The 27,540-nt window shown below is 35.0% G+C and overlaps 1 protein-coding gene across 1 annotated transcript in view; it reads left to right on the top strand.

Moving 5' to 3' along the window:
• LOC136176627 (disintegrin and metalloproteinase domain-containing protein 2) overlaps nt 1-27,540 on the top strand; it is a 112,728-nt gene that overhangs the window by 62,583 nt on the left and 22,605 nt on the right. Inside the window, exons 11-15 of the mRNA XM_065947068.1 lie at nt 1,839-1,975; nt 5,880-6,060; nt 9,977-10,075; nt 10,184-10,379; nt 17,187-17,292. Of these exons, the coding sequence (XP_065803140.1) occupies nt 1,839-1,975; nt 5,880-6,060; nt 9,977-10,075; nt 10,184-10,379; nt 17,187-17,292 (719 nt within the window). The remainder of the gene's footprint in view (nt 1-1,838; nt 1,976-5,879; nt 6,061-9,976; nt 10,076-10,183; nt 10,380-17,186; nt 17,293-27,540) is intronic.

The following is a 27,540-nucleotide window of genomic DNA, read 5'->3' as shown; positions in this document are numbered from 1 at the left end:
ATATGCTTGAAGTTTAGCAGAATCCTTCATTTTCCTCCCCACAGCATCAATCATTCCTCCTCCCCTTCTCCTCCTCTTCCCTGGCCCTCTCTCCCTCCCTCCCTTATTTTATTTTTAAAATAAAGTTTTGAAAAACTGTGGAAGGTCAGTATTCTTATTTTCAGTCATTATTCAGTTCAGTTACTCCATCATGTCCAACTCTTTGTGACCCCATGGACTGCAGCATGCAGCTTCCCTGTCCATCACCAACTCCCAGAGCTTGCTCAAATTCATGTCCATCAAGTCAGTGGTGCCATCCAACTATCTCATCCTCTGTTGCCCGCTTCTCCTCCTGCTTTTAACTTTTCCCAGCATCAGGATCTTTTCCAACTAGTCAGTTCTTCACATCAGATCGCCAAAGTGTTGGAGTTTCAGCTTCAACATCAGTCCTCCCAATGAATATTCAGGGCTGATTTACTGTAGAATTAACTGGTTACATCCCCTTGCTGTCCAAGGGACTCTCAAGAATTTTCTCCAACACCTCAGTTCAAAAGCATCAGTTCTTCAGCTCTCAAATTTCTTTATGGTCCAACTCTCACAACCATACATGACTACTGGGAAAACTATAGCTTTGACTAGATGGACTTTTGATGGAAAAGTAATGTCTCTTCTTTTTAATACGCTGTCTAGGTTGGTCATAACTTTTCTTCCAAAGAGCAATCATCTTTTAATTTCATGGCTGCAGTCACATCTGCAGTGATTTTGGAGCCCAAGAAAATAAAGTTTCTCATTGTTTCCACTGTTTCCCCATCTATCTGCCGTGAAGTGATGGGACCAGATGCCATGATCTTAGTTTTCTGAATATTGAGCTGTAAACCAACTTTTCACTCTCCTCTTTCACTTTCATCAAGAGGCTCTTCTTTGCTTTCTGCCATAAGAGGAGTGTCATCTGCGTATCTAAGGTTAATGATATTTCTCCCAGCAATCTTGATTCCAGCTTGTGCTTTATCCAGCCCAGCATTTCACATGATGTACTCTGCATATGAGTTAAATAAGCAGTGTTACAATATGCAGCCTTGACGTACTCCTTTCCTGGTTTAGAACCAGTCTGTTGTTCCATGTCCATTTCTAACTGTTGCTTCTAGACCTGCATACAGATTTCTCAGAAGGCAAGTCAGGTGGTCTGGTATTCCCACCTCTTTAAAAATTTTCCACAGTTTGTTGTGATCCACACAGTCAAATGTTTTGGTATAGTCAATAAAGCAAAAGTAGATGTTTTTCTGAAACTCTTTTGCTAATTTAGACTATGATAAAAATGACTCTTTTTTTTTTTTTTTGCTTTTTCTTGCTATTCTTTTTTTTAAAAAAAGCAAGGAAAAAAGCAAGAGTCATTATTACAATAATCTAAACTAATATAAGCATTAATTTATGATTTTTGAAAATCTGTGAAACATCATATAAAATATTATCTCCTAATAATTAAATTATAAAGGAACACAAACTATTCATTTATAACTGGCACTGTGTGTATATAAGTGGGTGTCTTTTTTACTTTCTTTTAAAAGTAAAGCATGGCACTATTGTTATATATGAATAACAAGTTATTGTTACAAATATTTTCTTGGCCTGATGCCAACAAATGAACTACACATTTGTATTTTGGTAAAATTTCACACTTTGCTTTTTCCCTTTCCTTTTACTATTTTACCTTATATTGATATATATTGATAATGATACCTTCTGTGATTGACATATTTGATGTCTCAATTGCATTTCATCAAGTGACTGTTTCTAATAATTATATTATGCTCCATATATGTGAATGTATAAGTGTGTGTGTGTGTGTTTTTTACCCCCAGCACCCCAGCACTGTAAACCTGGAATCACTTGCCATTATTTTAGCTCAATTACTGAGCCTTAGCATGGGAATACCTTATGATGACATTAACAAATGCCATTGCCCAGGAGAGGTCTGCATAATGAACCCAGCAGCTGTGTAAGATGCTTCACTTTTATATGCTTTACATATGTAGTTTATGTGCAAACAAGCTTTGTGTATTTTGTTTATGAAATCTGTGCTATCAACATAATTAGCAATAGTCAAATATAAATTGTGGTCACTGATCCCAGATCAAAATATAAATCCACTGCCCCTGCTGCATGTGTCTCTCAGCATTTCTTGTAATCTAATGTCCACTTGCTTTCTCACATGTGACCTGTGTGCTTAGCCGCTCGGTCATGTCCATCTCTTTCTGACCCCATTGACTGCAGCCCACCAGGCTGCTCTGTCCATGGGGATTCTCCAGGCAGGCATTCTGGAGTGGGTTTCTGTGCCCTCCTCCAGGGGATCTTCCCAACCCTGGGGCTGAACCCAGGTCTCCCGCATTGCAGGTGGATTCTTTACTGTCTGAGCCACCAGGGAAGCCCCCTTTGTAACCTACTTGCTGTTTCTGGCCTATCAAATTATGAATTAAGCTATAAAATCACACAAGTAACAAAATGATGAATGTAGAAGTAGGTCACACTTTACATTCATCACTTTGTTACTTGCATGATTTTATAGCTTAATGCATGATTTGATAAGTCAAATACAGACTTGCTATCATTATACAAGAATGACTTAATAAGGCCTTTTAACATGAATCTTCATTCTACCTGGCTCAGCCTGAAATGTTGGCATCTACTGATTTCAAAGGTGCTTTTCAGCACCTAACCACCACATGCACAGGACGTTGGTAGAAAAGCCATGCATTATACCATGAGAGCCGCCAGACACAGACCCCATTTCAGACAGAGTTACTGGGGAAACCCATAGACCATAGGGAGATAACAGAAGACACCTCAAGAATCTGAAGCCTCTGACATCTACCACAAGTCCAGCTTTCAACACAAAGTTACAAGTCAAACGAAAGGCAAGGAAAAGCAGAGCATGAGAAGACATGAGAAAAGGCAGGCATTAAAACCTGGTTCAGATATGGCAAAGATTTTCCAATTATTAGACTGAGAGTTTAACTATGATTAATATGCTAAGGGCTTAAATGGAAAAAAGTGGACAACCTACAAAATACTGATGGGTAATATAAGCAGGGGCTTCTCCAGAAGCTCAGGGGTAAAGAACCCACCTGCAATGTAGAAGACACAGGTTTGGGGTTTTCTTTGTCACTAGAGAAGGCCTTTTTCAGTACTTATTGTGCCTCAAAGGCCTAGCGAATTCTTTGCTATTATCCTCAATATTTTTAGAATATGCCATGAGATTTTATAGAGTTAGGACCAAACAGTCAGGAGATTTAGGGAAACCATCATCCAATCAGTAACTGAAGTCAGACTTTTATCCTTTTTTTTCTTGGACTGTAAACCCAATAGTACATCATTTTATTTAATAATACATTTAATTTCTTCTATATTGTCTCAAATATTTTACCTTTTTTCACCTTCCAATTTCTCTCCCAAAACAACAAACTTTAATTTGCACATAGTAATGAGTGTTGAAATTTTTTAGTTAATTTTTTGACATAATAGAATTTTGATTCTTGTGTAGATATGAAAAAAATAGAAATTTTACTTAAAAATATAAAATGATGGCCTGTATAAATATGGTGGAATTATTAATACACATATAGAAACCATGCATCTGTGAAAAGCTTTTTTAAAAAGCTTAACTTGACAAATTACAATCTTGCAAAAAAAAATGCTTGTTAATCTTATCTTTAAACATATTGCATCATTTTAATAGCATGATTGTGAAATTTTGGAGGACACAGACATTTTGATCATTCAGTTCAGTCGCTCAGTCATGTCTGACTCTTTGCCACCCCATGAACTGCAGCACAACAGGTTTCCTTGTCTATCACCAACTGCTGGAACTTACTCAAACTCATGTCCATAGCATTGGTGATCCCATCCAACCATCTCATCCTCTGACATCCCATTCTCCTTCTGCCTTCAATCTTTCCCAGCATTAGGGTCTTTTCCAATGAGTCAGCCCTTTGCATCAGGTGGCCAAAGTACTGGAGCTTCAGCTTTAGCATTAGCCCTTCCAATGAATATTCAGGACTGATTTCCTCTAGGATTGACTGGTTTGATCTCCTTGCAGTCCAAGGGACTCCCAAAAGTCTTCTCCAACACCACAGACAGTTCAAAAGCATTAATTCTTTGGCGCTCAGCTTTCTTTAAAGAACAACTCTCACATCCATACATGACCATTTTGATCATTATTGACTGGCAAAAAATTGATGTGAAAAATCTATCACCATTTAAAGGAAAATCTGAATAAACAGCATATTTGAAAAAGATTTGTTGCTAGTCTTTAAACTGATGGGAAACATCTCCTAGAATTACTCGTGTTTAATGACTTTTGGCAAAATCACATTCAGTGATTTACATAGAACTGAGTCCTATCCTGGTAGGACACATGCCTTTCTGAGGCAGTTGTACTCAGTCCTAACCTTAAAATGTGGCTTATTAAATAGCAAAACTTAAGGAGTTTAACATGTTATTTTGTTTCTATAATCCATAGAAAATACACATTGCACACTGATTTTTTTTAAAAGGCTGCCATTTTTCTGAGGGCTCGCAATCAATAGTCCATGGTTTATACAGTCTATGTCTCCAGCAGCTCGGATGTGCTACATGATATGCCTGAGAATTTTTACTTTCTTTGAAATTTTAATATTTTAGCTAGGAACTTTGTTTCTTTAGATAAAGAAATTGTCTTTATGAAATTGTGCTCATTTGAAGGTAGCAATATATCTGAACTTTGGAAACAGTATCTTAGGAAAAATACATAGAGATAAGATATAATCATTTTTACCTGAAGTAAAAGGAAAAGAAAAGAGAATGATGGTTTCCAAATACATCCACAAATTGTTGATATTTCTCCCTTCAAGAGGTGGAGTTGGATTTCCTTCTGTTAAACGTGGGTTGGATTTGGTGACTTGATTTCATCAAATAGACCTTGGTAGAAATGATGGTGTGTGACTTTCAAGATTATATAATTAAAGAGTTTGCGAACTTCTCTGTATTCTCTCTTTGATCAGGCGCTTGGGTTGGAGGTAGGTACAATATCATGAGGACACTTGAGTAAATTTCTATAGAGAGCCATATGGCCAGGAACTGAGGCTTCTTGCCAGTAGGATAGAGGGGCAGATAAAAAGCATAGCTGTAAACATTACTTCATGTAACTTAAATTCATGGTTAAGTTCATGTAACTTGAAATTTCATTTTAAGACTAGTGGTCTGCTCCTATAGTTTGCAAAAGGGAAATGTAGGTATCACACAAGGAAGTCATGTATTCAGCTGAAAATCAGAAGTTCTATTATCAAGGAAAAATGGGAGAAAGGAGAATGAGAACATCCAGCTAATTTGTGAAAGGTTCAAGCTGCAAATAAATTATCCAGTTGGGTATAATTATGAATGGTCATCTCTTTCTAATGACAACATTGCTTTCATTGTCAGATAGTGTACCCTCTATAAGCCAGTTCACACAAAATAAACATCTTGCACTGCCTGGTTTTCAATAATATTAAAGTTCTATCAACTTTTCTCCTTTTGTGTTCTAGCATTTAGATAGAAATTATCTGAATTGTTGGCAATATAATAATATATCTCTTATTCGTGGTTAATATGACTAAAGAGTTTATTCCACCCGGGTGCAATCACAAAAAAATAAAATAAAAACAAAATTGGCAGTTTGTCCAAAAATCTCTGATTTTTTCACGATACTCATGTGAATAAAATTTTCCAGTAATAATCCACATAGCTAAGGTTTGAGTCCATTACCTTAAAATTTAGTAATTTTATATTAGCTATATTTATTGTTAAATTATAGACTTGTATTCTGAGGCTAGGCAATTTTCAGGAAGCAATGGTTACATAAAAATGTAATGTCGATGTGTTTTTAGTCACTCCAGTGGTGTGAAGCTCTTTAGTAACTGCAGCGTGGAAGATTTTGTACATTTTATTTCAAAGCCAAAGTCCCAGTGTCTTCAAAACCAGCCACGTTTAGATCCAACATACAAAGTTGCAGTTTGTGGTAATGGAGAAGTTGAAGAAGGAGAACAATGTGACTGTGGTGGTCAGGAGGTTGGTACAAATTTGGAAAACTATATACCAGAATTACATCAAAAGTATTAATTTTATAGTGTAATACTGCTATTTCACCTCATTTATCAAACTTGCTTTTTAACAAAGGCCTTAAGGATGCATATTGGGTAAATCCATGGCTGATTCATGTCAATGTATGGCAAAAAACACTACAATATTGTAACGTAATTAGCCTCCAACTAATAAAAATAAGTGAAAGAAAAGGAATGCATATTGGGATTATATTAAATCAATAACTACACATATATTTTTATATGTGAATTCAGCAGTTTGTAGATTATTCATTCATTCAGTATGAATACGCTTCTTAATCCTTTAGCTGAATTGACTATGTTTATGCTTCCCCTCTTGTGTATACACTTCCTTAGTATTTCTTTTTTGTAAAAAGTTTTATTATTATTGCAGTACAGCTGATTTACAATGTTGTGTTAACTTCTGTTGAACAGCAAAGTTATTTGTGTGTGTATATATATATATATATATATATATATATATATATATATACATTCTTCAGTCTGCCCTGGTGGTTCAGTGGTAAAGAATCCATCTGCAATGCAGGAGAGACATGGCAGGAGTCTTGGGTGAGATCAGTGGATTGGGAAGATCCAATGGAGAAGGAAATGGCAACCCATGCCAGAATTCTTGCCTGGGAAATCCCACGGACAGAGGAGTCTGGAGGCCTGGGGTCACAGAGTCGGACATGACTTAGAGATTAAGACAACAACATGATTGGCTGGTGGAGCTGCAAATTTACTAAACATAGAGCTCCTTATGAAAATAACTGTTGAAGTATATCTGATTTACAATGTTGTGTTAACTACTGTTGTACAGCAAAGTTATTCATTTTATTTATGTGTGTATATAAACGCATGCTTTATTATATTATTTTCCATTAGAGTTTATTATGGAATGCTGAATCTAGTTTCCTGTGCTCTACAATAGGTGGCTCAGAGAGTAAAGTCTGCCTGCAATGCGGGAGGCCCATGGACCTCATTATTTACTCATTCAATAATGTCATAGTTTTCATCCGCTATCGCAAACTCCCAGTTCATTCCTCCTCCACCCAGACCCCTTGGCAACCACAACCCTGTCCTCTGTTCCGTGTGTCTCTTTCTGTTTCATAGATCAGTTCATTTGTGTCATATTTTAGGTTCCACATATAAGTGATATCACATGGCATTTGTCTTTCTCTTCCTGACTTACTTCATTTGGTATGATAATCTCTAGGTCGAAACATGGTGCTGTAAATGGCATTATTTCATTCTTTTTTATGACTGAGTAGTCCTTCATTGTATATATGAACCACATTGTCTTTATCCATGCATCTGTTGATGGACATTTAGGTTGTTCCCATGTCTTGGCTACTGTGAATAGCACTGCTGCGAATATAGGAATTCATGATATATTTAAATGATAGTTTAATGATAGCTTTAATTTTAAATGATAGCTTTTCCAGATATGTGCTCAGGAGTGGGAATGCTGGATCATATAGCAACTCTATTTTCAGTTTTTCAGGAATCTCTATGGTGTTTTCTGTAGTGGCTGCACTAACTTACAATCCCACCAACAATGTGGAAGGGTTCCCTTTTCTCCAAACTCTCTCCAGCATGTTATTTATAGTTTTTTTTAAATGATGGCCTTTCTGAACATGTGAGGTAGTATCACACTATAGTTTTGATTTGCATTTCTCTAATTACTAATGATGTTGAGGATCTTTTCATATGTCTATTGGCCATCTGTATGTCTTCTTTGGGGAAATGTCTATTTATGTCTTCTGCCCATTTTTCAATTCGGTTTATTGGGTTTTTGTTGTTGAGTTGTATAAACAGTTTGTATATTTTGGAAACTAAACCCTTGTCAGTTGCATCATTTGTAAATATTTTCTTGCAATCTGCCAGTTGTCTTTTGATTTAGTTTGTTTCCTTTGTGGTGCAAAAACTTGCAAGTTTGATTAGGTTCCATTTATTTATTTTTGCTTTTATCTCTATTGCCTTGGAAGACTGACCTAACATTGCTATGATTTATGCCAGAGAATGTTTTGCTTATGTTCTCTTCTAGGAGTTTTATGATGTTGTGTCTTTTATTTAAGTCATTTTAAGTTTCTTTTTGTGTATAGTGTGGAGGAGTGGTCTAACTTCATTGATTTACATGCATCTGTCTAGTTTTCCTGGGGCTTCCCAGGTGGCACAGTGGTAAAGAATCCACCTGCCAATGCAACAGACGCAGGTTGGATCCCTGGATCAGGACGATCCCCTGAAGAAGGAAATGGCATCCCACTCCAGTATTCTTGCCTGAGAAAATTTTACCCTCTGGAATCTCATAGAGATAAGAATGACATTAATTAGGCAGAATAGTTCTAGAAAACACTGCAAACTTTGCGTGCCCTAGGAAGTATCATGCCATAACCCATATAAGACTACTAAAATCCATGATTATTTTTTGTAGCTTAATGAAAATTTTTGCCCAATTAACTCTATTTCAAATCCCCAGGTATTTTAAAATGTGCATGTGTGTCTGTGTCTGTGTGTGTGTGCCTGTGTGTCTGTCTTCTGTCTCTCCATCCTTATTCCCTATCAGTTGCTTTTTATTATAAAAATGGAATTTTAAAACACAGAACCACCAGGTACAGATGAGTTATAACATAAAACAAGATGTAATAAATATGGATGAACAATTAAAGGTAATAATTTCAATTATGTTCAGAAATATCATTTTATATCTCTTCATCTTTAGAGAATTATAAGCAAACTTTGAGTATCCTTCAAAAGGTAAAGACATCAAAATACAGTAGATTCATAAAAGTTGACCAAGAACTAATCAACTTTTAAAATCATAACTTCTGTTTCTTTCACATCTTGTGAAATAACTTTGCTATAAAAGCCAAAGATCTCGATTTCTTAGCTTTTTTATTTTATTTTACTTTTTTTAAATTAAAAAAAGTTAGGAGTGTATAGCTGATTTACAGTGTTGAGTTCATGTCTGCTGTCAGCATATCAGCAATCAGTTGTTCAGTTCAGTCGCTCAGTCGTGTCCGGCTCTTTGTGACCCCATGAGCTGCAGCACGCCAGACCTCCCTGTAGAACACCAACTCCCAGAGTCCACCCAAACTCATGTCCATTGAGTCGGTGATGCTATCCAACCATCTCATCCTCTGTCGTCCCCTTCTCCTCCTGCCCTCGATCTTTCCCAGCATCAGGGTCTTTTCAAATGAGTCGGCCCTTTGCATCAGGTGACCAAAGTATTGGAGTTTCAGCTTCAACATCAGACCTTCCAATGAACACCCAGGACTGATCTCTTTTAGGATGGACTGGTTGGATCTCCTTGCAGACCAAGGGACTCTCAAGAGTCTTCTCCAACACCATAGTTCAAAAACATCAGTTCTTCAGCACTCAGCTTTCTTTATAGTCCAACTCTCACATCCATATTTGACTACTGGAAAAACCATAGCCTTGACTATGTATTCACCTTTTTTAGCTTTTGTTCCCATATAGGCCATCACAGAGTATTGAATAGAGTTCCCTGTGCTAAACAGTAGGTCCTTATTAGTTATCTATTTTATAAATAGTAGTATATGTGTCAATCCCACCTTCCAATTTTCTCTCCCTCTTCCTGAAATACACTTATGGTTATTGATGTCTTGGCTTTGGTGGACTCCAGGACCTCAGAAAATCCTACTACCAAAATAGTCCAGCTTAGTGATATACAGAACACTTGGTTTAGCACATTAGGTAATGAATAAATGTTAAATAAATGAATAATTAAGTGGCTCTATATTTTTCCATTTGCCAACATTTAAGTTAAGCAGCTGTCTGTATATCGTAGTATGCTGTCCTTGTTAAATATCTGTTTCGTGTAAAGCTGGAAGGTATTTCAGAGCATTTGATTTGCCTTTCAGGCTTGTGCAGCCCGGCCAAGCCAGTGCTGTAACCCCGACACATGTAGGCTCCAGCCTGGGTCAGCTTGTGATACTGGCCCGTGTTGTGAGGCTTGTGCGGTAAGAGCATTTAAACGTTCTATTACCTACCTTAGTAAAGCTGTCATTTCTTAAAATATATAAATGCTCACATTCTGCTTTACTCAATATTGCTCCTCACCCCACCAGTTTATACCAAAAGGACAAATATGTAGGGGTTCCATTGATGAGTGTGATCTTCATGAATATTGCAATGGTTCGTCAGCAGCATGTCAAGAGGATTTTCATATTCAGGACGGGCATCCATGTGGACAGAATCAATGGCTCTGTGTCGGCGGAATATGTGTAGATGGGATAAAGCAATGTCTTGACATATTTGGTGAAGGTATTTATTTCAATCTGATTGCCTGTATATGTATTTTTCTGGAAACTAATATACATATCTTTGTATGTATACATTAGAAAGGACAAAGGATATTATGAAATGAAGCAATTAAAAAGTCAAAAATACTTAAATTAATTTAGAAAATAAAATAAATAAAATGTCAAAAATAATGTTAACCTCTAGAAGAATAAAAATAGAAGAAGATAACATCACCAGGGAAAAAAAACTGGAATAAACTCAGTCATTTCAATAAAACGCAGCACTCAGAGAAATTAATTATTGATATAAGTCAAATATTTGCTTTATAATCTAAGATAAATGCAAGAATACTAATATAGTAATTAGAAACTAAAAACCAATAAAGAGCAGAACAACAAAAGCATTTAACATATTTGATTAACCCAAAAGAAGGCAAGAACAGAGTAAACTAAACAACATAGGATGTGAAAGCAAATAGTAAGGCTGGTTATTTACATTTACATATTTATAAGTTACATTAAATATAAAATCTGTGTTCAGTATTAAATTGAGGGAAAGAATATATCAAGTAGTGACAAAAGCAATTACAAGGAAATGACTAGAAAAATCAAGGCATATTGCATTAATGATATATTTTTTTTGCCAAAGTAGGCAACCAAACAAAAACATAGAAATCAGAATCTATTTAGCAGGATAAATATATCCTATACCTTAGTCATCTTTGGGGAAAATATCACAGTATATTGCCTGACAAAAACATAGTAACCAAACAAATTTTAAATAAATGTTTGCTATATTAAAATAGAAAAAAAAAAGATATATTTTTTAAAGGCTGTAGAATATAGTGAAACCAATGACAACAAATGTAAATCTCTATAGCAGAGAAACTTTGCCTGTCTTAGGGAACAACTAACAGTCACTTATGTTCCTAGGGCCATATGCAGCTTCTGAATGTAGAAGATCAGTATTGGCTTAGCAGAGATCTTCAAGGGAAAAAAGATCAAATAGAAAAGTTGTAGCCATTGGAATTTAAGGAGAAGGAGCTGTCAAAACCATAGACTATTTTTCTTTGAGGCATCCTCATCCTTGGAACTCAGAAGCTGCTCAGAAACTTGGTGAATTAGATTTAAAAAATTAGAAAGGCATTATGAGTTTTCGTACAGCCGCAAGATGATCAAAGACCAAATGGTAGAGGAATTTTGCCTAAAAAGTTCTTAGTCTTCCTCTAGAAGGTTCTGCTACATTTAGAAGTGCCTTTGTTGGTAGTCTGGGAAGCTATTCTGAGGACTAAAGAGTATGTATTTATCCCTGGCAAGCTTTCAGTGAAGAGAAGATAAATATCTGGAAGGTTCTCAGTCAGTACAAGGGCCACACCCAAGATCACAAGGTGAATCCAGAATAAAACAGCCTTGGCTCATAGAATTGCCTGGTTGTACTTAGGCGATCTCTGTCTTGCCCAACCTGCCTGACTGTTCCAACCTTCATACAGTTGCATCACACTTTGTAATTTATTCTGCCAATCACTCCTTTTTTTTTTTTTTGTCCTTGATAAGATTTTATTTTATTATTTTTTTTCCATTTATCTTTATTAGTTGGAGGCTAATTACTATTGTAATTACTTTACAATGTTGTAGTGATTTTTGCCATACATTGACATGAATCAGCCATGGATTTACATGTATCCCCCATCCCGAACCCGCCTCCCACCTCCCTCTCCACCTGATCCCTCTGGGTCTTCCCAATGCACCAGCCCCAAGCACTTGTCTCATGCATCACTTCTTTTTGATTGAAGTGTTTATTCATATAAAATAGCAGTTCCAATTGCTATTTTGCTATGTGTTTTCAATATTATATTTTACTCTCTGTTCCTCAATAACATCTGTGTTGAACAGAGATTTTCTAGTGTAATAGTTCAATCTCTCTGTGGTTTATTTTGCTGAATGTATTTAGTTATTTCTGAGTGGTTTGCTTGGGTGTTACAATTACTATCTTAAGACATTCAATTAATATTGATTTCATTTCAACAGTAAACCAAAACTTAGCTTATGTTCTATTTCTGGCAAGTATCTTCATGTAAGTCTAGTGACAAAGTTTTAGAATAATTGTTTTTATGCAATGGTCTTTTAAAATCTATAGAAGAGAGTCCAAACAATAAACATATTGTACTATCTATTATATTTTCTTTTACTTTATTTGATAGTTTACTATATTAGCATGAAGTGTTACTTCATGTGGATCCTAGTTACCTCCTATTGTCCTTTGATTTCAGCCTTAAGGATGCACTTTAGTATATCTTGCTGGAAAGATTTGCTAAAGATGAGATCTTTCTCATTGTGTTTGTCTTGGAATGGTACAATTTCTCCTTAATTTTTTGAAGGTAGTTTAGCAGAATATAGAATCTTTAGTCTTTTCCTTTCAAAATTCTGTAGTATCATCCCCCTGTCACCTGGCTTCCTTTGTCCCTAATAAAGAGCGTAATCAGTTTGACCATGATCTGTGGGTCTCTTGAAGATTATTCTATGTGTATTTTTTAAAATCTTTTTGTAAATATGTAGATAGATATAGATACATCATTAAAAATGGAAAGTTTTCAGTCGTTATTTGTTAAAATATTTCACATCCTTTTCTATTTTTTCCTCATTTTTGGAATCCCTCTGTGCCAACATTTCATATGCTTGATGTTGCCCCACTTATCCATTAAGATCTCTTTACTTTTCATTATTTGATTTTCTTTCTTTCCTCTTACTGGATAAAATCCACTGATCTATCTTTAGGTCAATAAAGCCTGCCAGATTAAATCTATTGATTTTGAAATTTCTGTAGTGAAGTCTTTCATTTTAGTTAAGATAGTTTTCAATTCAGAATTTCTATTTGGTTCCCTTTTTAATTTAAAAGTCTATATTAGCATTTCCCATTTAGTTTTTAAGAAATGATTTCCTCTGGTAATTTGAACATATCTGTAATAGCTATTTTAAGTCTTTGTCTACTGTATTCAAAATTTGAGATTTCTGAGGATATTTCCCATTGGCTTTTTTTTTTTTCTGGGTATATAGCATACTTTCATTTTTTTGCATGTCATGTAAAATTATTTTTTAAAGCTTTTTAATTTTTAGAAATTTTACACAATATATTTTAACAGTTTTGATTCAGATTTCTCCAAGTGTTGCTGTTGTTCTTTTTGTCTTACTATTTGTTTAATGACTTTCCTGGACTAAATTTTCAGGTTCTGTATTATGTAGTATGTGCAGCCACTGAGTTCTTTGCTAGTTTTTTCTTTTTCTTTTTTTTTTAATCTCCCCAAGCTCTTATTTTTATTTTTAAGTCAGGCTTCCCAGAGATAACTCCTAATTAGCACAATTTAGTGCCAAGCTGAAACCTATCAGATACCCTTCAATGCTTTGACTGTTTATTTTCTATCCACAGTGCCAAGGGACAGTTTCAAGCTTCAGATAGCTTGCAAGACAGGCATAACTTTGACTTCTTGCTAGTTCAAGACTTAAATATAATCCAGAGGAGTGACTGGGTCTTCTCTTTCCTAGAATTGTTCTTGGAATGTGTACATCTTTTCAGATCCAGTTACGTGTTTGAGCTTTTCAACATTCCTTATGATCATCTAGTTTTCCAAAGTGTCCTTTTAAATTCCCAGAAGGCTCTTGTTTGCCTCAACTGCTGCAGCGTTGCTGTCATATTGCTATTAATTCAGTATTTCCCTGGATGTGAGGCTCTTTTTCCCACTGAGCTGAGCTCTTTCTCTTGTTATTTTTCAGTGGCTATATTGCATTCAAATCTTTGCAAGCCCCATGGACTGCAGCTTCCCCATCCTTCACTATCTCCAGGGATTTGCTCAGATTCATGTACAATGAATCGGTGATGCCGTCTAACCATCTCATCCTCTACTGCCCTCTTTTCCTTTTGCCTTCAATCTTTCCCAGCATCAGGGTGTTTTCCAATGAATCAGCTCTTTGCGTCAGGTGGCCAGCAACAGTCTCTCCAATGAATATTCAGAGTTGGTTTCCTTTAGGATTGACTGATTTGATCTCTTTGCAGTTCAAAGGACTCTCGAGAGTCTTCTGTGGCACTACAATTTGAAAACATCAATTCTTCATCACTCAGCCTTCTTTATGGTCCAACTCTCACATCTGTACTTGACTACTGGAAAAACCATAGCTTTTACCATACAGACCTTTGCTGGCAAAGTGATGTCTCTGCTTCTTAATACTCTATCTAGCTTTGTCATAGCTTTCCTTCCAAGGAGCAAGTATCTTTTCATTTCACAGCTGCAGTCACTGTCTGCAGTGATTTTGGAGCCCAAGAAAATGAAATCTGTCACTGCTTCCACTTTTTCCCCTTCTATTCTGCCATGAAGTGATGGGACCCAATGCCATGTTTTTTGAATCAGATGACCGAGGAATGTCCCTGGGAAGAAGCCACAAAAATGAGAGCACCACATGTAAAAAGCCAGAGCCCAAGATGTATGTGAAAGCTCCCTTCTGGGAAATTCTGGCACTCGGCAGAGTGAGAACTGAAAGATAGCGCTCACCCTCCAAAGTCTCAGTGAAGGATCCCAGCAGGTCCCTGTTTAATCAGAAGCCTGACCTTCAGGCCACAGCTCCTGAGATAAGCTAACAGGCCTCTCTTACAGAAAGACTGGGCTCCTCTATCTCTTCCCTCTTGTCCTGCCCTGGATATGGTAGCCAGTTAAGAACTCTTTCTCCCTTAGTTACAGTCTTATGGGAGCCTTGAGCATAAACCACACTGGCCATCAGAATCTTTTCACAATTCTCTACAGCCTTGTAGGTCTCATAGACATGAGCCTCCGTTGGTTATCAAAGTTGGAGGTTTGGGGGGGGGCTCATCTCTCAGGTGCAGGATTTAAAAGCTGTGGCACCTGATGTGAGTCAAATACTTCACCCCCTCAGGGAGGAGCTCTTGGTTTTCAGTTCCCTCCCAATTGTGGGATTGGTGCGCTGGGGTGAGTTTATGGCAAGAATGTGTCTCAGCCTTTCCTACCTGCTTCAGTGTGGCTCTTCTCAGTGTGAAGTGGTTATTCCACCAGTTTTTAGCTTTTCTTCGCTAGAAATTGTTCCATATATAGCTGTAGATTGTAGATGTGTTTGTGGAAAGTTGTGAGTTCAAGATTTTTCTGTGTGTACTTCACCATCTTGAAATGGAACCTCTATTTCCATTAGCATTTTAAAGAGATTACTCCATTGTCATATGACTTGCATATTTCTGAAGAAAAATCTATCATATTGTGTTTATTTTCTCTTTAAGCCATGAAGATTTTTTTTGTCTTTGGATTTTATCAGTCTTCATATTATATATTTGAATGTGTGTTTGTGTGCATGTAGTTTTGCTTAGTGTTCCTAAGTGTCTTGCAACTGTGGTGTAAACACTGTACTAGGATACAGATTTCTAAATTTCAATTTATGTTTGTCTCTCCATAATTATTTCAATGTATTTATTTTTGATGCCCTGCCTACTTAAAGATTTATATCTCTATAATTAATCTTACTGTACATGTACCTTGGTTCTCGTAATTATTTTAACATATGTAGATGTCTTTGTTTTATATTTTTTCTTAATGTTTTATATAAAGACATATTGTTAGTTAAAAGTTTTTTTCTCTGTCTTCATCTTCATTTTTGACTTACAGAAACTGTTTTCAGTTTAAATGCTTCTCTTATATAAACACTACATCTTATATGAATACATCCACTTTTTTCTTCTGTTAAGTATATGAAGTAAGAGACCAATCACTTTAATTGAATTAGAAACCAAAATTGTTAAGGTTCCATTAGAGTTTTGATTAAGTTCACTCTATATATAGTTCACTCTTATTTCTAGGGCATAACTCTCCAGGGCTTTCAACTGAGAGATTGTATACATGTAACCACAATGCAGAAACTGCAGACAAATAATGCTCTGCTTTCTGGAAGTCATTTATTTATATTTTAATTTCCATCTCTTCACATGTTTAGAAGCAGAAAAGTGTCTTAAGAGGGGACTGTACTATATGTTGAGCCCCCCAAGTCTCTAATTTTATCACTATAGTAAATGATCCTCCAAATTTGGCCTTCTTTATGTTCTGTTTCCCTAGGTAAGCTTATAATTTTGATCCTCTCACACAAAACTAGGTTTGCAAATGACCTCTGGGATGAAAATCAATTGCTTATTTGCAGTTTACTACTGCCTCTAGGACTTTCAACTGAGATCCTAATGCTGCGGCTTCTTTTATGTTCTTATATTTCTTTGTGGTTAAATCAAAGGTTTTTGGCTTAATCTTCCCATTAAAGTAGAATTGATAGAGTAATGGTAAGCTGCTTTTTAAGTAGATAGAATCCTATGAGAATTAAGCTCATAATGTGTGTGGATTGGATAGTAAATATGAAAATAAATCAGTTGTGATTCCAAGATTTTTTGGTCTGGGGAAAGTAGGATGGAAACAAAAGATGCCATTTTAATGATTTGTCTTGAAAACACATTTACACTATTGACCAATAGAAACACTCTTGACCAATAAGTAAATTATTTGTTTAAAAATATTTCTTATATGCATGTATGTTTCAGGCTTACTAAAAGTTAGAAGATAAACTGCATACTGTAGTTAATCCTAAGGTATCTGTTTGGGTAGTAGACAAGATGCTTTCAATATTTAAATATTTCATTGAAGTAGTTTCTTTGTGACTTTAATTAAAACTTTTATTTTCAATTTTGTATTATGCTCTTATGTTGTGCAATATTTTAAACAATCTCAGAATAAATGCACTAATTAATTATTTTAAATGCAGCAGCAGTATGACTAACCACACTTTTTTCTTTTTTCAGGTTCATCTTATGCTCCACCAGAGTGTTTCCAGCAACTTAATTCTATGACGGATCAGTCTGGGAACTGTGGCGTAACTCCTTCCGGGTTCACACAGTGTAAACCTGAGTATGTTCTAGGAAATCTATCTGAGAAATGTTATTTATGGTCTTAAATTTGAAAATACCATGAGATAATTTACTTTATATGTAAGCAAAATGTCACTTTATCATGAACTAAGACTATATTTAACCAAACTATAAATGTCTTAAGTACAGAATGTCTGTACTTATCTTTCTCATACATCCAAATTATCACTTGTACTGTTCCACAGAGCATTTTATTTACATACAAGTACATTAATTGCCCATTAGTTTGAAAGGTAATTTTCATTTTGCACGCTATCACTTTAATTTTACAAATGATGACCACTGTTTAGTGATCTAATAAAAATGCCTGAATTTTTGCTATCCAGGAAGTAAAGCGCTGAGTTTAAGAACATGAGCTCTATAGACAGCCATCTTGGTTTCAAGGACTAATCCCGATGGCTCCCTACTGCTGTGACTTTGGACATGTGCCTCACATTCCTGAGGTGGAAGACATGAATACCAGTTTCACTAACATCACTGGACCTGTGCCAGTGTGGAATTTAGATACTCTAATAAACACACCTAGGATGGGACTGACACACAGTATGCACAATATGAGTGTTAATTGGTAATTACTATGTGCCTGCTATGTCATTTTAGTCATGTCCGACTCTTTGTCACCCTGGACTGTAGCCCGCCAGGCTCCCCGTCCAAGGAATTCTCCAGGCAAGAGTACTGGAGTAGGTAGCCATGCCCTCCTCCAGGGGATCTTCCCAACCCAAGTCTCTTGCATTGGCAAGCAGGTTCTTTATCACTAGCACCATCTGGGAAGTTCTAATTACTATGATTATTATATATATTAGAACTAGAATGTTACTGCAATATTTTTATGCTATTTCAAGCATGGTTTGATATCTAAAATAAAAACTCTATATAAAAATTTGCTTGCATGAATAGCAAGAAGATTTCTCATATAACCTTTACTCATATTTGCCAGTGACTTGCATTTTGCCCAGTTGCTTTGTCCTTCTGTTTTTCAAATTCTCCTCTCCTTTCCTCCCTTCAAAATTATTTTCCTAAACCATTCGAATGTAAATTGGATACTATGCTTCATTATCCTTAAATAAATCATTGTGTCTTTCTTGGGGACAAAAATTTTTGATGGCTATTTTGTAGCTGTCTAAATTCACAATAAAACTTCATTCATTATCTCAATAAAGTATTTACAGTTCTTTGTTTTGTTCAGGAGCAAATCTAGAGTCACATGTTTGCATTAGTCATAATGTATTTTTAAACTTTAATCTAGAACATTTTCTTTTTTGTTGTTGTTGTTGTTGTTATTTTTACTTTTTTAAAAAAATACTATAGGTCAATTATTTTGTAAAATTTTTCTTAAACTGGGTTTGATAGTTAGTTAGATTCATGTTATAAATTTTGTCATATTTGCCACTAAAGTGGTGTTGTACCATCAAGTGCAATTTTTGAAGGGTACATACCAATTTCTTTCAGTGTTGGATATGTTAGGTTAAACTATATGGTAAAGTTAATTTTCTTTAGGTCTCTCAATTGTAAAGTTACTCTTTCCCTTTGTGTTTAACGCATAATTTGGGGGGAGTTAATATTGAGACTATAGGCATATTCTGCCCTCTAGTTTTAAAGTTCGCAGATAATTTTCTAACTCCATTATTGTCTCAGTCTTTAAGCTAGAAATGTATTGTAGAAAGAAGTATTCCCTCCTACTTATTTATTTCTGTATTTTTCTATATCAGTTCAGACTCAGCAATTATTATTTGACTCAATAGTATAGAATATATTACTATCATTTATTTTAATGCTTACTTTCTAAAATTGTCTCAGTTTTGGCTAGCGAAAGTTTACTTTAACTGGCCACAATGTTTTTTTCAAAAGTCTGTATGATACTTTAAAAACTTACAAATTTCTCTAGCACACACAAAAAAAGATATCCTAGGACCCTTATTATAATTTTTTTTACCCTTGCTCTGGATTCAGCTATTTCTCTAAATAAATAAAGGAATTTCCAGTTGCCTTTTATCAAAGAAGAGTACTTAGAAATTAAACATCTCAGCACTAGTCGTGCTCATTTCTACTGTTTTTCATGACCTCCAAGTCTTCTCAGTGAACAAAGCTAGAACATACAAGTATCGCATATTTATTTCTATATCCACTTGTATCTCTGTTTTTAAAACATGAACTTATAGTGATCATTTTACTTCCAATTAGACACCATAGATGTAGGCAAAATACATCCTGCATTTATGAATTGCTTTCTCATATGCCCGAGCCCAGAAGCACAAAAATGTGTTTCACAATTGTTAAAACGTATTCTGACTAAAGGAAACTTTCTAGCTATTGTGATTATATTCTCTTTTAAATCATTGATCTTTTTATATTAGCTGCTGTGAAGTACTTATCTGCTAACTACATTATCTGGGTCATTTTGGCATTGATATCTAGTGCTTAATTTGCACCTATATCGTGTTTTAAGAGTTGCATGCATTTATGATTTTCTGTATACCTACTTACAAACATTGCATTAGGTTCAGATGTAAAACATAATAATTCGATATTTTTATAAATTACACACCATACAAAGTTATTAGAAAATACTGACTATACTCCCTGTGCTGCACTATTACATCCCTGTGGCTTATCTATTTTATTATACCACTGGTGATTTGTACCTCTTAATCTCCTTCACCCATTTTGTGCTTTCCATATCCCTCTCCCATCTAGTGACCACTAGTCTGAATCTGTGAGTATGTCTCTGTTTTTCTTACCTTTCTTTGTTTTATTTTTGGATTCCACATACAAGTAAAAGCATACGATATTTGTTTTTCACTGTCTGATTTATTTCAAAAAGCATGAAGCAATATGCTCTCCAGGTCTACCCATGTTCTTGCAAACAGCAAGATTTCATTTTTTTGTGGCTAATATTGTCATATATATATATATATATAATATACAAATAACATAAATGTGTCTCACATCTATATACATTCATCTAATGGTGGGTACTTAGGTTGCCTCCATATCTTGTGCGTTAGTCTCTCGGTTAGGTCTGACTCTTGGCAATCCCACGGACTGCAGCCTGCCAGGCTCCCCTGTTCATGCAATTCTCCAGGCAAGAACACTGGAGTGGGTTGTCATTTCTTCTCCAGGGGATCTTCCCGACCCAGGGATCAAACCCAGGTCTTCTGCACTGCAGGCAGTTTCTTTACCATCTGAGCCACCAGGGAAGCCCATATCTTAGCTATTTTAACTAATGCTGCAATAAACATTGGGGTACCTATATCTCTTTGAAGTAGTGTTTTCCTTTTCTTCAGATAAATATCTAGGGGTGGAATTGTTGGACAGTATGGTAGTTCTGTTTTATTTTTTGTTTTGTTTTGTTTTATGAAACGCCATACTGTTTTTCATTTAGCTGTACCAGTTCTCACTAAGAGTTTACTACAGTTTCTTTTCTCTGCATCCTGACCAACCCGTGTTTTTACTGTCGTTGTTTTACCCCCTTTGGTCTCTTTAAATATAGTCATTCAGACGGATGTGAGATAATACCTCATTGTGGTTTTGATTTGCATTTCCCTGATGATTAGTAATGTTTGGTCCCTTTTCATGTACCTGTTGGCTCTCTGTATGCCCTTGGGAAAATGTCTATTCAGGTCCTTGTTGTTGTTGTTGTTGTTTAGTTGCCAAGTCATGTCCAACTCTTACAGACTGTAGCGTGCCAGGCTCCTCTGTCCATTGGATTTCCCAGGCAGGAATACTGAAGTGGATGCCATTTCCTTCTCCAAGAGATCTTCCCGACCCAGGGATAGAAACCATGTCTCCTGCATTGCAGATGCATTCCTTACCACTGAGCTACCAGGGGAGCCCTATTCAGGTCCTATGCCCATATTTTAATTGAATTGGTGGGTTTTTCTATTGAGTTCTTTTAAGTTCTTTATATATTTTGGATATTAACCCCTTTACAGATATCTTCTTTCACATTGCTTTGTGTTTTGACCATGGTTTCCTTTGCTATGTAAATTCTTTTCAGTTCAGTTGGGCCCCATTTGTTTCTTTGCTTCTGTTGCCTTTGCCTAAGAAGATAAAAAAATATACAAATCATTAAGGTGAATGTCAAAGAACATACTGCCTATGTTTTCTTTTTTAAAAAAAACTTTTTATTTTATTATATTGGCGTATAATTGATTAACAATCTTGTGATAATTTCAGGTGAACAGAAAAGGGACTCAGTCGTTCATATACATATATTCATTCTTCCCCTAACTCTCCTCCCATTCAGGCTTTCAATAGTATTAAGCAGATTTCTCTGTGCTATCCAGTAGAAATTTGTTGGTCATCCATTTAAAATACAATAGTGTGTACATGTCCATCCCAAACATCTTAACTATCCCTTTCCCCCATTCTCTCAAGCTTGGCAACAATAAGTTCATTCTCTGTGTCCATAAGGCTCTAGTTTCTATGTTAGTTTTCTGTCTGAATGATACGTTCACTGATGAAAGTGGGTTGTTAAAGGCCCTCACTCCTACTGTGTTTCTCCCTTTAAGGTTGTTAGTATTTGCTTTACATGTTGAGCTGCTCCTATATTGGGTGCATGTATATTTGCAGTTATATCTTCTTTTTGGATTGATCCCTTGATCATTATGTAGTTTCCTTCTTTGTCTCTTATAACTGTCTTTGTCTTAAAGTCTATCGTGTGATATGCATATTGTTAACGCCAGATTTCTTTTATTTCCCATTTGCACGGAATACCATTTTTCCATCCTGTTACTTTCAGCGTGTGTGTGCGTCCTTAGTTCTGATGCGGGTCTCTTGTAGACAGCTTACATATATGTCTTATCTTTGTATCCACTCGACCAGTCTGTGTCGTTTGGTTGGTGCATGTGATCCATTTACATTTAAGGTAATTATCAATATGTGTTCCTGCTGCTGTTCAGTCACCATGTCATGTCCAACTATCTGGGACCCCATGACTTGCAGCATTCCAGGCTTCCCTGTACTTCACTATCTCCCTGAGTTTGCTCACACTCATGTCCATTGCCTGGAAAATCCCATGGACAGAGGAAACTTGTGGGTTACAGTCCATGGGGTTACAAAGAGTTAGGCAACTGAGCACACACATGCCCACACAGCCACGGAAGTAGCAGCAACCTGTCTACAAGGGAAGGATTCAATCCAATGAGAAAAAATACAATCCATTACCAAGACATTGTTTATGTCCATAAGATAGAGAAAGCTGAATAAAATCTATTTGCTGATCTATGAGTGGTACATTAGGCAGTTTAAAGTATCCAGGAGAAATGCAGACAGATTTTCCTGAATTGTGTTTCAGACATGTGGGACAAAGCAGGCACTCTTTGCATTAATGTTTCCATCAGTTCATAAAGTGGACCAATGATTCAATGCATGTCCAATAGTCAATAATGGAAATTTTAGAGCCTCTGGCAGTACTGAATTACCATTTGGCTCAAACTGGGGTTTTCTCTCTTTATTGGGCCATCAGTTATTAGATTTCCAATATTGTTTTTCTTTTTTCTGAGGCAAAAATAACATTATTATTTCTTGTCATCCTTTTGTCTCCATTCCCCATACTTTATTAGCTTCCATCCCTACCTAAAGTAAATTTTTCACTATATTTGAGATATATAGTGTCTTCCTTAGCATCTCTGTGGATAAGGCCAGCCAATATATTTTGACCTTTACTTGGGAAGAAAGGCAATACACCTGGACAGTATATGCCCCAGAGTTTTAACAAAAGTTCCCCTTACTCCCAAACCATAAAAGCTGATTTAGATGATATACAATTCCCTGAAGTGTCTACTTAATTACAATATATAGACAATTTTCTTCTCTGCTCCCTAACGCAGGCCTCTTCATAAGAAGACAGCATCCATCTGTTAAAACTTTTAGCCTTAAAGGGACACAAAGTCTCCAAAGAAAAATTGAGTTTGCTCAAACTCAGGTTTGATATTTGGGGAACCTGATCTCAGGACAAGGGCTGCATTAGATCCAATACTCCAAATTAAGTGCCAGTTGTGAGGTTTTCTTAGACTACCTAGGTAATGTTGAAATGAGAATTCCAAACTTCTCTCTTATGCCCAAGCTTTGTATATTTGACTAAAAATAAGAAACCTTATCCTATTATTTAGGAAGATCAGGGTGACATAACCTTTAAAGTCTAAGAGAAAACTGTAAATCTCCCTGCCCTTGGACATCCCAATTATCAACTTTTCTTTCTTTTTTTTTTAATTTAAAAGGAAGGAAGTATCCTTGGGATACTGACCCTAAAACCTAAAACCTAAAAAAATGGGAAACCATTGACTCATAGGATATCAATAGCCAACAGCTAGACTCTGTAACATGAGGATAACTCTTTTGCCTCAGAGCCACTACTGTCACTGTTCTTTTAGCCAAGGTCACCAAGACAAAGTCCTGGAATCCTTTTTACCATCTTTGTACCTCATAAAAGAAGTCCTTCTGAAATCTCATCACACTCAACATTCTCTGGCCAGTCATCGCACCTCCTATAAAATTGTCTTAATAACCACTTCTCATATAACTTTTTCTCACTGTAATAATCTTAAGTCTTAAAATACTACTTCTTTTTTTCATTTATATTTATTAGTTGGAGGCTAAAAAAAATACTACTCCTTTATTCATATAAAGTTTGTTAAAGCAGAACACAGCATACTAATAATAGAGTATATACAAATTCCTGTTGAAGCTTTTATCATTTTCCTTAATTTTATTTGATTTTTTAACTTACATAGACTATAAATATATAAGTATTTATATATTATTAATATATATTAAAATATAATATATATATATATTAATATATATTAATAAATACTTCCATTTGCAGAAATGTTTCCTCCAATCTGGGCCCCATACAACCTATGTTCTTTTCTTAATGGTAATAGATAAATGTATTCTGTTCAAAAACTCCATATTAATGGAATGCTACAGTATGTTTTTTCTGTGTGTCGTGATATCCCCAGGACAATTTTTTTGTGATTAAAATAAACTGCTCTTGTAATAGTATTTCAGTTTTTATTTCTGAGTAATTGTGAATATCACTAAAATTATATACAAAATTATACATATATTTATAATTAATACAATATATAATTACATTATATATTTGTATATTATATTTATTTATGACCAATTATGTGGTGCATTTTTTTTGTTCATTTTTGGCTATCATGAATAAAGCTGCTTTAACTTTCAGTATCAGGTCTTTGTAGCAAATATATTTCCACTTATGTTGGAAAGAGACATACATACATAGGAATATAATTGCCGAGTCTTGTAATTTCATGTCAATATTTTTAAGAATTTACCAAATTGCTTTCCGAAGTGGCTGTGCAGTTTTACATGCACACTAGCAGAGTCTAAGAATTCTATTTCCTCCGTAATTTGTTACTACTTGGTAATGTCAGTCCTTTTTATTTTAGCCATTCTACTTCTAACCTGCTTTTGTTTCCATTTGCATTTGTCCAACTGATATTTAGAGCATTTTCTAAGCCTTTTATGTTACTGTGTGTGTCTTTCTCTGTGAGGAGTCTTAATTTTTTTCCAGTTTATTTGGAATGGTTTAGCCTTCTTATCTGGAGAAGGAAATGGCAACCCACTCCAGTGTTCTTGCCTGGAGAATCCCAGGGACGGCGGGGCCTGGTGGGCTGCCGTCTGTGGGGTTGCACAGAGTCGGACACGACTGAAGCGGCAGCAGCAGCAGCCTTCTTATCACTGAATTTTACCTATGTATCTTTCTATTCTAGACTAACTGCAGATTCATGGGAACTTTCAAAAATAACCTAGAAAGAATACAGAGGACCCCTGTATACTTCAGCTGTTTTCCCCAAAGGGTACCACCACAGATGAATTATATATCATACCTGTAGTAAAATATCCAAGCCAGGAAATTGGCACTGGTAAATTCACAGACATTACTCCTCATATATCATGAGTTTCCCATTGAGTTATTTCTGATGTGTCTGTATGTGTATGTGTGTTTGAATTGCCATCTTGGCAATATTGCATTGCGAAGTGATAAACATAGAATGTCTGGGTTTATTTCAGTGTTATTTCCTTTTTCTCAATCAGGTTTTAGTTTTCAGTGTTCAAGTGTTGCATGTATTTTAAGTATATTGCTGAATGTTTTGCTTTTGAAAATATTGTGAACAGAATGGTTCTCTAAATTTTATTTTCTCATTGTTCACTGCTAGTATCTAATAATAATAAAAATAACAATGTAAATCATATATTGATATTTTATATTGTATGAACCTCATAAATTCTCTCTTTCTCTCTTTTTGTGTGTGGATTTCTTAGTATTTCCATGTCCAGAATCATGTAATCTGCAAATGAAGTCTGAATTATCCTTTTCTAATTAGGATACCTTTAATTTGTTTTTGTTTTTGTTTTTGTTTTGGCTTGACTGTATACATATCTATCAAAATGTTGAACTAAATGTGGAGAAAGAAAAGTTTTGCTTATTACCAATTTTATGAGACAAATTTAGCCATTATCAGTAAGTTTATTGTTAGCTGTGGGTTTTTTTGTTAATACCCTTTATTGGACTTGGAAATTCCCCCTATATTTTTACTTTTCTGAGAATTTTTAATCTTACATGGTGGTTGTATTTTTTCAGTGCTTTTCATACATCTATTTTTATGAATCTGTTTTTGATGCATTTTCCCATTGATATAATTTATTACATTAATTTGTTTTCAGATGTTAAAAATCATGAGCCATGTTCTTACTATTCACTCTGACAATGTCTGACTTTTAATTGATTGTTTAGACCATTTCCATTAAAAGTGATTACTGATGTACTTGAACACATTAACTATCTTCAAATAACAAGAGTAACAGTTCACATTCAAATGCTGTAATTATATACTCCTTCATGTGTAGTGAAGGTGTACTATAGTAGTTTCCCAATTCCTCCATCCAGTCCCTTGTGAGGCTTCTTGTTACTTACTTTGCTTATACATATACAATAAATATCCAATACATTCTTCGTATTATTGCTTTGAGAAGGTAGCTATCTTTTAGCTCAGTTAAGAATAAGAAAAATAAAAATTTTAAAAAAAGAAACAAAATAATAAAAAATTTTTTTAATTTAAAAAAAAGAAAGGATAAGAAAAATACACACATTTTTCTTTCAATTTTTTCATTTTCTGATGCTGTCCCTTTTTTATGTAGATCAAAGTTTCTGACACAAATAATTTCTCTTCTGCGTAAAGGACTTTTTAAAAAAATATTTCTTGCAAGTAGGATATGCTGGCAAAGAATTCTGTCACTTTTTGTCTGAAAAATCTCTATTATTTGAAAGATACTTTTACAGGATAGAGAATTCTGAGTTAGATTTTTCTTTTCTTATAGCAGTCAAAAATTCCTTCCAAATCATCTAAACTGCATGATTTTTACGTGAAAAGTCTGCTGTAATTCTTATCTTTGTTCCTCTAAATAAGGTGTGCCCCAAACTAGCTGCCTTCAGGAGTTTCTCATTGATTTTTTATTTACTTTAGTTTGAATGAGATATATTTATAGATGGTTTTTATTTTGATATTTATCCTGCTTGGCATTTTCTAAGTTTATTGTGTTTGTGTTTTCATGTCTGTCAATAGTTTTGTGACGATCTTGTTCATTATTTTTTCAAGCTTTTTTCCTATTCTATTTCTTCTCTTTCTGCTGCTCTTATTACAAGTATGTTACACTTTCTTTAATTGTCTTATAGTTCTTGGATTTCTCTATTTTTTCTCCATTATTTTGTTTTATTGTGATTCAGTCTGGGAGGTTTCTATCAATCTATCACTGAGTTCTCTGTTTTCTTCTGTTGCTTAGATTGAGTTTTATTGATGAAAGCGTCAGAGCCATTTTTAAATTTTTGATAGATTTTTTATGCTTTTATTTTCTGTTTATTCTTATAGCTTGTTCTTACAGTTTTCATACAGTTTTCATACAGTTGATATTGTTTCTCTGGTCTTTCATGTTGTTGACTTTTGCCTTTTAAAACCTTTAAAATATTAACCAAAGCTATCTTAAATTTCATATCTAATAATTCCAAGATCTGTTCTATATTTGATTTGATTCTGATGCTTATTTTATCTCTTTAGACAACTTCTTTTTCTTGCCTTTTCACATAACATACTTCTTTGTGTTGAAAGTTGGTCATGTTATATAGGGTAGTAGGCACTGAAGCAAACAAGCTTTTAATATATGATAATATATTATGTTAATATTTTACATAATA

This window comes from Muntiacus reevesi, chromosome 10 (assembly GCF_963930625.1).
Source record: "Muntiacus reevesi chromosome 10, mMunRee1.1, whole genome shotgun sequence".
In the NCBI taxonomy this organism is placed as follows: Eukaryota; Metazoa; Chordata; class Mammalia; order Artiodactyla; family Cervidae; genus Muntiacus; species Muntiacus reevesi.
Note: the sequence above shows the minus strand (reverse complement) of the source record. Positions and strands in the feature narration are given on the sequence as shown.